General features: G+C 37.3%; 2 protein-coding genes across 2 annotated transcripts in view; one reads left to right on the plus strand and one right to left on the minus strand.

Moving 5' to 3' along the window:
• The window catches only part of dpr1 (defective proboscis extension response 1), a 355906-nt gene extending 346429 nt beyond the window's left edge, over window positions 1–9477 (plus strand). The window contains exon 6 of the mRNA XM_085488239.1: window positions 6952–9477. Coding sequence (XP_085344365.1) covers window positions 6952–7055 — 104 coding nt within the window. The 3' untranslated portion in view covers window positions 7056–9477. The remainder of the gene's footprint in view (window positions 1–6951) is intronic.
• The window catches only part of Pect (phosphoethanolamine cytidylyltransferase), a 125667-nt gene that overhangs the window by 50248 nt on the left and 60264 nt on the right, over window positions 1–15155 (minus strand). The gene's annotated exons all lie outside the window — the stretch shown is intronic.

The raw sequence follows: 15155 nt of genomic DNA on the forward strand, positions 1-15155 counted from the left end.
AAAATGCAGAGGCATACATTCAAATACAGATCCAGCAGCCGCGACAATGCGGGATGATTTCCTTCGAGACGAGATTTCTTTAAACCCTTTGTTACCGAGCCACGTTTATTCTTCGTTTATTCCTTCTCACTCTTACAGAGACGGCCGTACATCTTTTACGAGCCTGGTATCCTTTCAAGTCGTGAACGAGGTAATAACGCGTGCCACGAAGAATTTAGGCCATTTTCTCTTTCCGGAAATGCGCGGCAAAAAATGCGAAAGGGCTCACGTTTTCCTATGAGCGCAAACGAAAGGGACTGCCGGAACCGTAAAGTTTTTCTTGGTTAACCGCTTCTGTTCGCGGGCAAAGCGTTCTGTTTTTTTCTCACGCAAAGTACTCCCTGGAATTAAAGATCTAATTCTGTCGGGAAAGCTCACAAAAAGAATAATCCTGTTTTATTAAGATAAAAAAAATTGGCTAATTTCGTACATTTTGTCCCAAAAGTGTCTTTAACGTATAGTATCTCATTGAAATTTAATTATCGCATCCTTTTACTTCAATAAATAAATAAATATATAAATATATATATATATATATATATATATATTCATTTTAATTAATTTGATTATTAATTTATTTTAATTTACTTTATAATTATTATAAATCCTTGACAACAACAAATAAACACATGCTTCTTTTTACTTTTTCTGTCTAGAATTAAAAGTATATATATACATGTATTTATATGTGTAAAGGATAAATATTTTTATATATACAGAGTGTATCTAAATAAGTGTGAAAATTTTTAGATGATTTTTGTCGAAAATTAAGCCCACACAACTGCCCGAGGAGTTACACTTTAAAAAATATAAAAACTTAATTTTTACCTCCTTAGAAACGTGTAGCTCCTCAGAGAGTATATGTTTACATAAGAAACTCCCCTTAATTTTCGACAAGGAATCATCTAAAATTTTTCGCACTTATTTAGATACACCCTGTTTATTACAAAAGATCCTTTATTTTTCCGATACATTGGGCGATTTTTTTTTTTTTAGACCGAAAAGAACGAAAGTGTGAATAATGTAAACCGAACACGTTAAAGAGAGATGCGTGCTTATAATAGCGATTCTCTCGCTCTGAATCACAATCGTGCCAGAATCAGGCACAACCCCGGAAATTTTTCGGTCGATCGAGCCGCGCGTTAATTACACGCCGCTCCGTGAGCGAAAGATTACAAGGGTTTTCGCCAGCAACGGGAGAGTAGGAGGGAAATATGTGGGGTGGAAATTTCGCGGTGTTTCGACAGGGATCTTTCCGGTTGTTTTGGCTGGTAACCACCCGGGTGCTGTTACCACCATAATTTTCGCGGCGCCGCGCCGACTGCTTCGGTGCAACCAATTTCGACGCCGCATTACCCTTTTGCGGTTTATCCCGCCGCTTGCAACGGCTCCGCAACGAATCAGAAATCGACAGCTCCGGAGCTTCGGCACCGGTCAATTCATTCAATTCGACGACCGTCATTCGATATATTTCGCGATCGGAACCGCGAGGTAAAATTGAAATTCCTCGAATATTGGAAAATGCGAATTATCAGGAAAATGTCAATCAGATATAAGGATGCACTAAGCATTCTCGCAGTCTTAAAAATGATTGCAAACGCTTCATAACGGCAGCAATGCGAGTAATTAAAAAAAATATTTTTTAATAAAAATGATTAAAGCTTATTATGCGCTTTAGAATCTGGTTGCATTTTAATAAGTTTCCTTTCATGTTTATAGTAGCGTAAGCAAATTTTTTGATTATACAGAGTCTAAATATGCTTACTAATATTATTAATCAAGATAACGCTCTATTGATATAAAAACAAAGTCATACTTTTTAAGATTTTTTTTATCTAAAATAAAAGTAATAAAAAGTACAAAACTATAAAAAAAATATATATATATATAAATATTTTAAAGCAGCTTAAGAGAAGAAATGTTATTAAGATTCTTATGGAAGCTGGTCGTCATTAAATTGCAACGTCGTTTGAGAAATGTAAAGCATAATGTACTGTCTCCGACAATCAGAATTTAGTATTGTATTAAAAACGAACTGAAGTTCCTATTATTGTCGACGAAATACTTCACTCAACGGCACGTACAGTATATTAAAAGAGACTATATTCAAAGATTTATATTTACTTTAATTATAATATCTAATGAATAAAATATTTTTAATTTGCACATATCTTATTTAAGATGAATTTTACATTTTATTGATCCCTTTATAAACGTTTAATTGAATTTATTAGAACATAGTTGAAAAAGCACATAAGTGCATACAAATACAGAAAGCTTCAATATAATGTGTTATTAATTTTTATAAAAGTGTTGGCATTTATTCGTTGGGCTCGACTTATTTAGTTATCCGTCGTCCGTCTTGTTATTGCGGGCATGTATTATTATAAGGCATTGTCTCGGTATTTACATTCTTTTGTATTGTATGTCTTCCGTACATGTTTATCCGTTCGTCGTCTGAGATTTTTGTCGAATTCGTGTCCTCGCGTGATTGGCGCGATTTGAAGCGTCGGTTATTTTGACGGCGGTATATAAGACGACCGCCGGTCGAGAGACGCGCACTCATTATTGATTCTTCTCCGAGTAATAAACAGTTCTCAACGCATCAAGAGTATTTTATTTCAAATATATATCACTCGCCCAACAAAAGCTTATTGTGAGACAAAGTACATAATTCTTTTATTCTGTCAGCTCGACAAAATGGAGATACTACTTTTTAGAATCGTCCTTATTCCTATTACAAGGACAAAGGCAAGCTTCATGCGACGCTTGCGATCCAATTTTCGAAATCCGCTGGAAACTACACATATATATATAATACGCGACAAAAAGATAATCACTCCTCTTTCATGAGTCTATCCAGAAATCCCATCGGGAATGAAATCGCCTTCGAAAGCATTTTCGTGGTATCGTGGACGATTCTAATCTTTATGAACAGATCTTTGTGTGTCGAGGAAAACACAAGCTTATCTATTTACCTAATCTCATTAGAAAAGTTTTAATAGTATTAATTTTTTTTTTATTGCACCCAATTTTTATGCATTTTTTTAACATAAAATTTGCACACACATATGTGTGACATTTAAATACAATATTAATTACAAAAATAAAATTTTTATTTCCTACTTAATTAAACATCAAAAAACCATGTTAATAATTCAAAACGTAACGTCACGTTGCAATTGGAAAAAGAATTAGAAATGCAACTTTATTACGCGTCGCCTTTGACTTTCCCTCTATTTCGAGGGCGGCAGTGTTTTTTAGCTCGGGCAGTTTGCACCGTCGAGGCTTTCGGAAAGCCGGAAATGGCATACGACAGCAAGCGGAAGTTGATACAAATAACGAATGAAGTGCCGTCTTTTATCGTCGAAAAAAAAAAAAAAAATAGGGGGAGCGCATTTCTTCCGGCAGTGCAAATGAGCCGCGGACCCGTCCGAAGTGCAATTATCTCGGGCGAAGTGCATGAATTCATCTCTTCTCCATGCTCGATGGATGCGCGCGCGCGCGCCGACTATTCCGGAAAGATAAATATTCAGATATGCATAACAGGAAGAGGAGGCAAAGGCGAAGCGCGATTTGTACGACTCGTCTCGACTTACTTCTTTCACCGGAGGTCGCTCCACGCCTGTCTCGCCCGTTAGAAGAACATTAATTTTCGCAAAATCGCATGTCCTTCAGAACCAAATGCACTTGCGGAAATGCAATTACGCGAGCGTACGCCGAGAGCGAGGGAGAACGAATAACGCGGAGCGCGTTCTATTCTTCAAAGAGTCGCTAATGCGTACTAAACGCTAAAATTTAATATTTAAGAGAGCTATTTATTAAATGTTCTCCGCTCTCCTTTAAAACGACATATTTCGTTTAAACGGGTTAAAATCTTCGTCGTTTCACGATGAGCAATTTTTTATGCGGAATTATAAAAATTGGTTCACTTTCCGATTTTTCAATTTCTTCAAATTTATGCGGAATTATTCACATCGAAATTGACAACTTCATATAAATATGTATATGTGAATATTACATTCCTATCTACGTATATCTGACATGCCTGTAGTAATCAGGACCCGTTTTCTCCGTGGAACGCGCGCTAAACGGCGATGCAAAATTCATTTAGCTCGTATATTCGGCTAATTATACTTTGTCCCATTCTCCGCAGCCCACCACTGGGCCGAATTCGCCTTTGCCGCGCGCGTTACGTGTATTACGGATGTATTAATAACTCTCCATTATTCCGTCGTGGCATGAAATCGCCGAGTTCCGTCAAATTTCAATTCTCGATTAATTATACAGTTAATTACGCAGCTCCACGTTGCATTTTCAACGAGTCCCTCATCATTCTCTTATCATAGAGCTCGTTGCGAAACGACACGATTTCGCGTTCTCGCATTCGGTCGAATATATTACGCACTGGGAAAAAATTTTGTTGCATTAACCAAAATTCGGTTCGAAAATGGACGAAACAGAATTACTGGTTGAATCGACCGGAATTCCTTTTGATACAACAAATGTCTTGTTTGCGCAAACAACTAATTTGTTTTTCAACCAGTAATTCTGTTTTCGAACAGAATTTTTGTTAATACAATAAAAATTTTTTTATTGCACAAAGATGCCTAAAAGTATCCGAGAATCACGACTTTTGAACTTATTAGAAGAAAAATTCAATTTTTTTCTTTAATTGATTTCTATGACAGTTAAAAAGTAATTACAGCCAATATTCGTGACGAGTCAGTTCTCGGGATAATCTGTCGATTATCAATGTTAAACTACTCGGGGGTGCACGCGCGTATATTATGGATAGAATAGATGCAAATGCGATTGTTATTTCGAGCAGCCGAATAAAGCTAAATAACGAATCCGATCGTGCGGCGAGAGACAAATGAACGTGTACAGTTAATAGAAACGTATACCGCGATTGTTTCAAAAATGCGCACGTAACAGCTCGTGAATTCGCGCGATGCATATTAATCGCGCCGACTCTGTAATCGCGGCGACATAGAGGTTGAACAAGGCTAATGCCGCTTCATTCGGCTTCTCGTGCGATGCATCACTTCATTCCTGCATTCCTATGCAACGTCGCAAATGACCGCGATTTATGACTGTTTAGCGAAACACCGTTTGCTGAAGCCCGGGCAGCTTCCAGTCAAGGAATCTATAAAGAATCGGTGTAAAATACTACGGGAATGTGTAATCGGTGTTGTGCTTAGATAATTTTAAAATTAGTTAGATAAAGATGAGATAAAAATATATAAATTCATCTTAGATGAAGCTAATTTTATTTTAAATATATCTAGATAAAAGATAAAATTATATGTGGCGATTCATCTAGATAATTTTTAAGACTGCTTACATAAATAGTTTATCAAACAAATGTAAATTATAAAAAGGATATAAAAATATATGTATTCATATTTTTATTTGTAAATTTTTATCGCTTACTATTCGATTTTTCATCTAAAATGCAGATGTAAATAATGCATATTTTTATTATCTATATAAGATGACGCGAAAGTTTCATCTATATAATTTGATTTAGATAACAGCAAACACTATGAGTAATAAAAATATAAAATTATGATCGCTTGGAGAATGACAGCCGTATACTTTCCGAAAACTCTAGAGATCAATTTCCCGAGCAATCTTATACGCTTGATCGGTGAATGACCGCAATTTATGACTGGCGAACACTGTTCCCTGAAAGTCCGGGCGGCTTCTCGATCAAGGAATCTAAGGAATCGGTTTACAATACCAAGATGTGTAATAAAAATATAAAATTGTGATCGCTTGAAGAATGACAGCTGTATACTTTTCGAAAACGTTAGAGATCAATTTCCCGGGCAATCTTATACGTTTGATCAGCTCTCAGGAATGTCAGATCCAATATTGAATCTCGCGCTAGGGGGATAATAAGGGAGGAGAGTAGTGCACTCTCGCGTGTATCTGCTGTTCGTCGAAGCAAACTGTGAAGGCGAGAAGTCGCCGTAAACCGCCCTCACGACGCTCGTTCCAGTTCTAGAACTGTTCGCCAAGAAATCAATCGAGGGTGCGAATGCCCCGACATGCGGGAAACACGCTGTCACTTCCCCTGTACTGTATGTTGCTATATTACGCTGACCCCAATTCTACAAATCCGTCGAGGCTTCCCGGCGCCGACATATAAAATTACGTCAAACTTGGGACTATTCGTCTCAAAATACCCGTCCCCTCGGTTTCCTCGGAGAGAGAGAGAGATACTTCTTAAATAATTGATGCTCCGAGGCCCCGTATCTAGTCATGCAAACGGCTAAGGAACGAATTATGACGTCGCCCTTTACTACCGCGCTGTGGAAAATCTACAATTTTCTAACGTTTTGCGTAAATAGAAGTCGATAAGAATTGCATGTTCGTGATGTGGATAGAAATCGTGTATTAAGATCAGGTTATTAAATCATAAATTAATATACCTATTAAAAAAAAGATGAAAAATATATGGAGGAAAAAAATGATATATACATATAGCCTTATTTAATATCATGTAATATTTATAAAACTAATTTTTTATAATAAATAAAAGCGGGTTTTTTAATATATGTATATATCATATAGCTTAATATTTTAAAATATTGAAATCCAAAACGTATATATCACCATGAAAGCTGGCGCGAATAGAAAACCGCAGGCGATCGAAAAATAAATATTTTACAAAGTGATCGAGTATATCGAGCCGAGTGACAGGTTATATCTATATATAGTTTTGCATTTATAACCATTTATGCGATTTAAGATTCCACAGAGAGCTGACACATTTCATTTTCCGGAAGAATCATGTATTCGCGTAGCCGCGAAAAATTTAAGCCTCTGTGCATCGCATACTACTGCGTCGAGAATAAATAAAGAGGGAGGAGTATTACCTACGAGTGCTCGTTTCTGTTTCAGGTGAACATCCGGCCGCGATGCAGCACGGAAATACGGCAGCCGGCTCGCCCAACTCCAAAACGGTGCTGCTGATGCTCGCCTTCCTTCTGGGTCAACTGAGATAATGTGCGCGAAACGCAGAAGGGTCGCCCGAGACATTTACAAATCGATGGACACGCATCGCGAGGTGATTGCCCAAACACACATCCTTAACGTTCATTCTTTTGCACAGACCGTTCCGAATTTAGATCCCGCATAGTTTCGTCATTTAGCGGCCGAAAGACGCTACGTAATTAAATTACGTAAAATTACGTGACGATAGTCGAGCGATTGAAGGAAGGGATTTTAATTACCGAGATCGGAAAATCAAGTTTACGAGATCTGCGAGTTTGATACTTTCCAAGTTGCATGATTCTTATCTTGTTTAATTAATCGATCTTCGAAGAACGATATTTCAATGTTACGCAATTCTTCTTTTATTCTCGACATTATTATTCTTTATTTTTTTGTTATCATAAATTTGGACGGAATAGACCAATATACAAAGTCAGTTGTAATAACTAGAATTTTTCTAGCTCCAGTAAATTAATCATTTCTAAAGAAAAATCTGAAAACTTGCCTCATTATTACTTTAATCATGTCGTATTTTAAACGCTCTCATTGTGCGGCATTTATCCTTGTTCCTTTTTAATCTCTCGCGAAAACACTCGTCTCGTTTATCTGAAACTTAATTGTGAGTTTGGCCGCTAGGATGAAAAATACGAAGATAATCTCTGCGAGACAGCTAGTTCTTACGTAATAAAGGGGAGAGAGGCTCTGTGTCTAAGGGTTAAGGAAAAGTGTGAGAGGCCAAACTTTTCAGTCGACTTTCCCGCGATCACCCGAAAAACTCGAGGGAAGAGAGACAGGGAGAAAACGAAAACTCGGAGCCGAAACTTTTCATACATTTGTCGGTAGCGACAGCGGCAATATATTTACAGTTGAACTGTACGTATATAGAGAAACGTTAAATAGCTGCGTAATGATAACGAGCGAGCGAGCGAGCCAAGGCGTTTTCACTTCGCAAACATTTTCAATAATTGGCGTACTGCACAAATATAATATTTTCAACATCAATTGCGTCCGAAATTAATAATTATCGCGTCGTGTTTAATGACCGTTCGCCTAAATAACAAGCAGATCCCCGCCCTCGTTTTATTAATTGACGATGCATCTGGTTCACCGGGCGCGCATATTGTTTTTTATTTATATATCGTACTTCAAGCATTACTTTTTTATTTTTAATTATTTTTCTTTACAATACATTTCGTAAACACGTTAACAATCGAATAATATGGGATAATACCGATCGCGAATACAATATCGCTCGATTTAATTCCGGTTTGTTGTTTACAGCAGTCATGGTTAATCATAGAGAGAAAAAGAAAAATGCGATCATTGGCGTGATGCAACGTAGTTATTTTCGCATAATAAGCTTCTTTTGCACTCCCTATATTCGTACATAGATAAATAAAAATAAAGAAAAAGGTCCCTATTCGCAAATACCTTGATTAGCAGGCAGCATCTGTTTGGCTTAGCTCAAGAAATTAGTTTATGCTTCGTGATTTAGCATTCGGTACGATTCATTGTCGAGGGATAAGAAGACGGCAGGCGTTGAAAAATGATTTTCGTACGACCGCACGGACGAGAGAACATAGTTCTTATCATATCCACGAGTGATCAAAAGGGTCAATATTATTCAAGAATTTCAACGACGATGAAATCGGAGGTTTCTTAGAGTTTATAATTAGAGACGATTTTACGCGTCAGAGAGAGAGAGAGAGAGAAAGAGGGATTAAAGATTACATCGTCGTCGCTGAGATTTTAGGATAATTGCATCGCGATGTCTAACAAAACGGCGACGCGATGCAAACATAAGAGTTAATGATAATGCGCAGCGCGAATGTTGACGCGAGGAGACATAATCGAGGGCAGAATGTCTAGGAAGAAGAGGGATATAGAGCAGATAAAACAGAATTATGACCCGCGCCCTTTCCCGAGACCATAGAGAGAAAATTTTGCGAGAGAACGAGAGGAAAGTGTTAAGTGTAAAATAAATGTGTCACAAGCAAGTTTCAATCGAAAAGAGCGATGTAATAAAAAAAAAAAAGGGGTGGCCCGACCTCTCCATCCCCAGCGTGGCGAAGTACTTTCTACTTACGGCATAAGTGTTAAATTGAAACTTAAAGAAAAAAAAACATACATGGAGAAAGAGAGAGGAAACACATACGTAACACACGCATAAACACACATACACACCTTACAGATAATAGTAGAGAAAAATGTATGTAAACCACAAACACACAAACACACATGTACACGCGTGCGACTTTACGACTCGTATGATTTACACCCACGACTAGTCCGAAAAAAGATAAAAAAAAACTGTGTTCCCCCATCCACTCGCATCCTTCTCACAATCTGAGTTTTCACACCGATTCTCTTGCGAGAGAACGCATTCTTGTACATAATGTTTTACTCTTGTAAATAAATTACCCACACAACGTTTCTCGATTTATTCTCGCCATAACCATGTCCCGTCCATATCTGTATAATATATAATATCGATATTTTAGGAGAGAAAAAAAAAGATAATTTACGTGTGCAAAATAGGAAACCGTCTATTTGGTTGAAAAATTTTTATTTCGTTCATTATCAGAGACAAAATATATCATTGCGATACGGAGACTAAATTACAATATAACTTTTCGATAATGGTTGGTAATTCGGCGCTAATGGCTGCAAGAAGATGGCCCTCAAGAAGATCGATAGCCATGACCCCGATGCGTTTCGCCGAACTTTTTCCGTCGGAGATATTTAAGAATCTCCGGCTTCGGCTCATGAACTCTCTCACTTGCAGACCATCCTCGCAAAATAACGACGACGCCCGATCAATTTCCTTTAGCGGTTCAACGTCTTCGAAAGGGCACCGCAAGAGCCGGGGTTCTTTTGACCCCATCACTCGAGCTGTTTATGTCTCCGAAAATGAGAGATAAGTGAAATTTCCAACAGTTTTTTTTTTTCAATAATACAAAGTATCCTTGGATTATTTCTAATATATAAGATATCCTAACTAAGCTGCCATTTTTAATGCATGCAGTTATTGAGAAAACAGTTTATGTTTGAGTATGCAGTTTTTAATGGATATGAATAAAATGTATACCAGTTTATGCAGCTGATTAGTTTCAGCAATTTCCTATGGGACACCCCGTAAATAATCGAAGTAAATAATTGAATAGCATCAACACTTTATTATAAAAGATGCTCGCATTTTTTTCATTTTAAAGAATTCGAATTTTATGGTAAGGCGTCCCGTAACGTGTTTAAAGTTTCGCTATCGCACCGTAAAAGATCGGATGCAGCGCGATAGAATTGCAGTTGGCGTGCATCGACAGCACGGCGACGCAATCAGACCGGGATAGTTCGATGAATATTTATGCGCATCCCACCTACACCTTGCAAAGCCGCGACGACCCACCGATGATATATACGGTGAATTTTTTAAGAGACATTGCACCTAGCGAATCCCTGGAGCTCTGTGACAGCACGGTGCGTTCACAAGAGAGTAAACAGAACACAGGTGACGCACGAGAGAAAAGAGAAAATTAGAGGCGCATTTGGATCAAAAAAGGCTATTTCCTGTCGTAGGGAAAAAAAGGCACGTTTCGTGCGCTTTAAAATCACTAATTTCATTCCTAATTGAGATAATAAATTTTTTTTTTTACGTAACACGAAGAAAGTTTTTTCCTCTTTTTCTAGAAGTACATGAAAATTATTATTTAATATTGAAGAAATTTTTTTCAAAGTTCTGCGCAGTCTGCTCTTTCATTTTTGTCTGTTACAAGTTTTTAGATCGACTTGTATAGTTGTAGGAGACTGGGGCAACTTCGTATTTTCGTGACAAATTAATAGATTCCTCACTCGACAAAATTACTCGCGTGAGTTCTTAAGATGCTGTTTTTAGTTTGAAAGTGTGTACCATAGTTAACGCGGTTTTGTACTTTAATTGAATTATTACTGCGCCGTCGAACTTAATTAGACTCGTTGAACCGTGCACACTTGACTTTCTTCAACGAAATAACTACGCGTGTATACGCACAATTCACCGTTGACGTTTCTGATCTCTCGCATACCAAAGAACATACGAACTTGCTAACTATGTGCAAAACTTTGATCAGAAACGAGCGTGACTACTTGAAATTGTGCAAGCAAATATGACGCCACGTTCACGAAACAAATAAGGCTATGCATTTTTGTTGAAGTAAATATAAAATACATGTAATTTACGTATCGCAGCATTTAGCTTTTTAAAAAAACATATTTTTAAAATATTATATTTTTTCAAACAATATTATATTTTTTAAACCAAACTTTCGATGCTTTTCATAAATCATAATCTAATATAATTAATATTCATTTATATACTCTCTAATAAAAAAATATATATAATTAAACAAAAATTATATAAATACACTACTATTTATTTCATTGATTATACAGTACATATATTTTTCATATTTTTACGCACGATTTGAGAAATAATATAAAAATAATAAAAAATCGTCCGGCTCTCGTCAAAGTATATCCGACATAAAAATTCGACAACGATGAGAGAGGCATATTTCGCGTGAATTTCTATATTTGTCGAATTCTAATTAAAAGAGTGCAATGAGATGCACTTTCTGACCCGTAGAAGAGCAGCTTCCAAAAAATTCAACCTCGTGTAGATTACACGCGCGTTGGCGCATATGAAAAGCTATTACACGCTTAACGGTAAGTACGCTTAACGTAAAACGAGAGTATTAACGCTCATTCGCCACGCTAGAATGCGAAATTGCTCTTACATGTCGCAGCCGTATGTACGCATCATAATTAATGCACGCAGATTAGAGGATTAAACTAACTGCAGTAACGGCAACTAGTAACATTCTCAACCTAGATATGCAGCGCGGTCTGATGATGACACTCGGTCGGGCGTTTCGCGCGGATAATTTCTATTTATCACATAACACTAGGCGAAGAGAGAAGTTCGTCCTTAGAATAATTCATTTTCCCGGATGTGTCGCACGAGAGCGCGCGGTTTACGTCAATGCAAATTTATCATAGCTATACCCAACCGATTATGAAATTAGTCGACATTAATCACAAACTACAACTTCCTAATTTTCCATAACAAATAATTCGCGAAAGTTTCACCATCAAATCACTTCTCCGTTTATGGATCTTTTATTTCTCGTCTTTCACATTTTTCGCGAATAATTAGGTTAAATGAGCAATCTTTAGAAATAGTAAGCGTAATAAAAATATAAAAATTAAAATCCCCGTATTGCTGAATTGGGTCACCATACACCACGATTTTAGTTCGCATGATGTTTATAAAGTTCAAAAAGCTCGTCGTAAAAGCAACTTGCGCTATGCATTCACAGATATGAATAATCTGATTGCAAATAAATTTGAATTACAAATTGAAATAAGTAGAATTTAGTAGAAATATATGGCACACTCGATGCAACTTTATTGCATCTCGGAAGTATATCTTCATATTTATCATCCCTTTTGCTCGCGGTATATTATTTTCATATAAAATATTACCACACGCAGTAACAAAGAACGCGATTAAAAATAAAAATAAAAAAACGATATACATATGAACTGGACTTTAATATACGTTGAAAAAAAGGGGGAATCGCTCGATGGAAGGAGAACAATCCCCTCTGGTAATTTCGTTCCCGATCAAAAGGGAACCGAATGCGAATTCGGCTCTATTAGCGACGGATTAATCGCGATAGCCGTGACTGGAAATAAAGTGTCGCGTTTCAGCGTTCCTTTTGACGTTCGCTCTTTGCTGTTTGCTTTCGCCGAAATTATCACGGGAAGCGGGAGTGCAATACCGCATACCAACCGTGTGGGGAGTGCTTTGAGCGACGTGCAAAGGACACCCGCTGGACGCTTCAAAATCTCCCCCAGCGAGTTTTCTCGTCGTTTACACGTATGTCCCACTTTCGGCCGGACGTTACCCGATGAACCGAACAGAATTCGCGATGAAAGCGCCAGAGATTCGCTTCGTTAGAGAAGGAGAGTGGAGATCAGTCTCGTCTGACTCGACTCGTTGTGTTACTACTGACCCTGTATACCGTATTCTTTACACGCGCGAGAAGCATTCGCGGGAATCCGATCGTTCGTTGACCCCATCGGACGGTCTTTCTTCTTACAAAGACGGAGAGATTTATTTATTGCCCCGATTATGGATAATTTCAATAGTCAGCCAACTGTACAATCTCCTCGTAAAGGTATAAGCGACACAACTATTTTTACACTTTTTCTCGAGCAAATATAAAGGTTTGTAAATAATCATTTGAAAAAAGACAGGAACAATCTTTTTCAAATTTAACAGAAAAGAAGAATAGTCGGTTTATAGTAAATAAAACGTTATTTCTTTTCTTCTATCTAATTCTTGGAGAATTTCATTAATCGAAACTTCAGTCTAAGAAACTAAAAGTTGATGTCTCCTCATCTAAAAAAAAGTATATTTTTCGATAAATTATATAATAATAATAATTTATATTATAATTATTACATATATAGTAACATTGAAACTCGCTCGTACGGAACAAACCAAATTGCGGTTTTTATCAATCGAACTAATATTTATAGTCAATATTTTGCATTATATGAATTAATTTTTCAATTATCGATTCCAAATCGAAAAAATTAAACAGCATAATTATTTATTAAAATAATCAAACTTCTTGGAAAAAAAAAAAAAAAAAAAAAAAAAAACAAAGATGAAATTTTCTTTTCTAATGAAGATTAAAGAGAAAAGAGAAATGTACTTCGTTTAAAAATTCTCTGACGATGAAAGATTAAATTACGCCTAATCGTAAAGCTCGAGATTTATATCGTTACGTTCTCATAATGGTCGGTATGTTGCTGCACGCAGACTGCATAAATCTGCATGCAGCAAGTCGAGGTTGGAAGCCGCGTAAGTTCGCTGCTTCTTTTCTAAATGGACCGAGGCAGGACACTGAACTTCCGCTAAGAAGATAACGCGACGGAGGCTGCGTGACATCGGGTAGGCGTGCTTAAAATTCAGCGGCGAAGCAGCAAGACAACGTCATGAACAACGACGCCGATTTGCATATCAAAGGTGAGAACAAACTATTCAGGAGCGGGTCAGAAATCTTAAGCGCTCCGAGCGAAGAACTCGTCGGAAAAAAAATTTCCCCGCATATATATATATATATATATATATATATATATTATATATATTTATATACACGCAACACTTTATACGCGCACGTCCGTCGTACGCCTCATCAAGCAAGCACTCCCAAACATTTCCGCCTCCGACACCAGCACATCGTCTGAGAAATCGTGGACTCGGGAATGTTTGCGCGACAGCTTCTTATCTGAGATATTTCACCGAAAACACCAAAGTTGGGAGAGCGTAAACATTCCTTAAGTAACTTTTCTTTACGTAAAAGTCGGAAACTTATATATGATGTTTAACGTACAAGCATAGCACATTAGATATATTACATTATAATAATGTAATGCAAGAATTAATAATGTCTAAGAGAGACGGGTGGATTTTGATCACAAAGAAATGAAATTTCTGAAATTCTTTATATGAGTCTGTAAAATTAATTAAATTCCCTCAAGATAATTTTTCCGCGACTTTTCTTTTATCCTTTTTCAGTATGAAAAGAACGAGAAATTCAAGGAAAGTCAGAAAAAATCTGACGGCGCGACACGTATGGTCCGCGAAATGTAGTTGTACCTTAAAAATCCTGCTATTTCATGTACATGAAGGGTGGATCTAAAAGCTTTATAATTTCATTGTATCCGGAAAAATGACACGGCGCGTTAATGTTTAATATGTCTCATGAATCTGAAGGAAAATTTTGCGGATTTTTCAAGGAGCAGAGGAGTTTCAAGTAGTCTTGACGATTGAAACGCGTGTGTGCGCGAAGAAACGAACGGCAGCCTCCGATTATTTCCGCTTGCGTTGGTATCAACTAGCAATCGCCATCAGTATTCGGTGAGGGACGACCGTGGGCGAATACCGTTGCTCGTTACGCGCCCCGGTGCGTGTCCAAAGGTGTTTAGTTAACCGTAATGCGGAGAGAGAAGGTTCTCCGTACGCGGATGGCTTTGATCGCGCGAGCGGAAACTCGCACGGGTTT

The sequence above is a fragment of the Nylanderia fulva genome, unplaced genomic scaffold, assembly GCF_048542155.1.
Source record: "Nylanderia fulva isolate GAGA-0341 unplaced genomic scaffold, ASM4854215v1 Scaffold66, whole genome shotgun sequence".
Classification (NCBI taxonomy): Eukaryota; Metazoa; Arthropoda; class Insecta; order Hymenoptera; family Formicidae; genus Nylanderia; species Nylanderia fulva.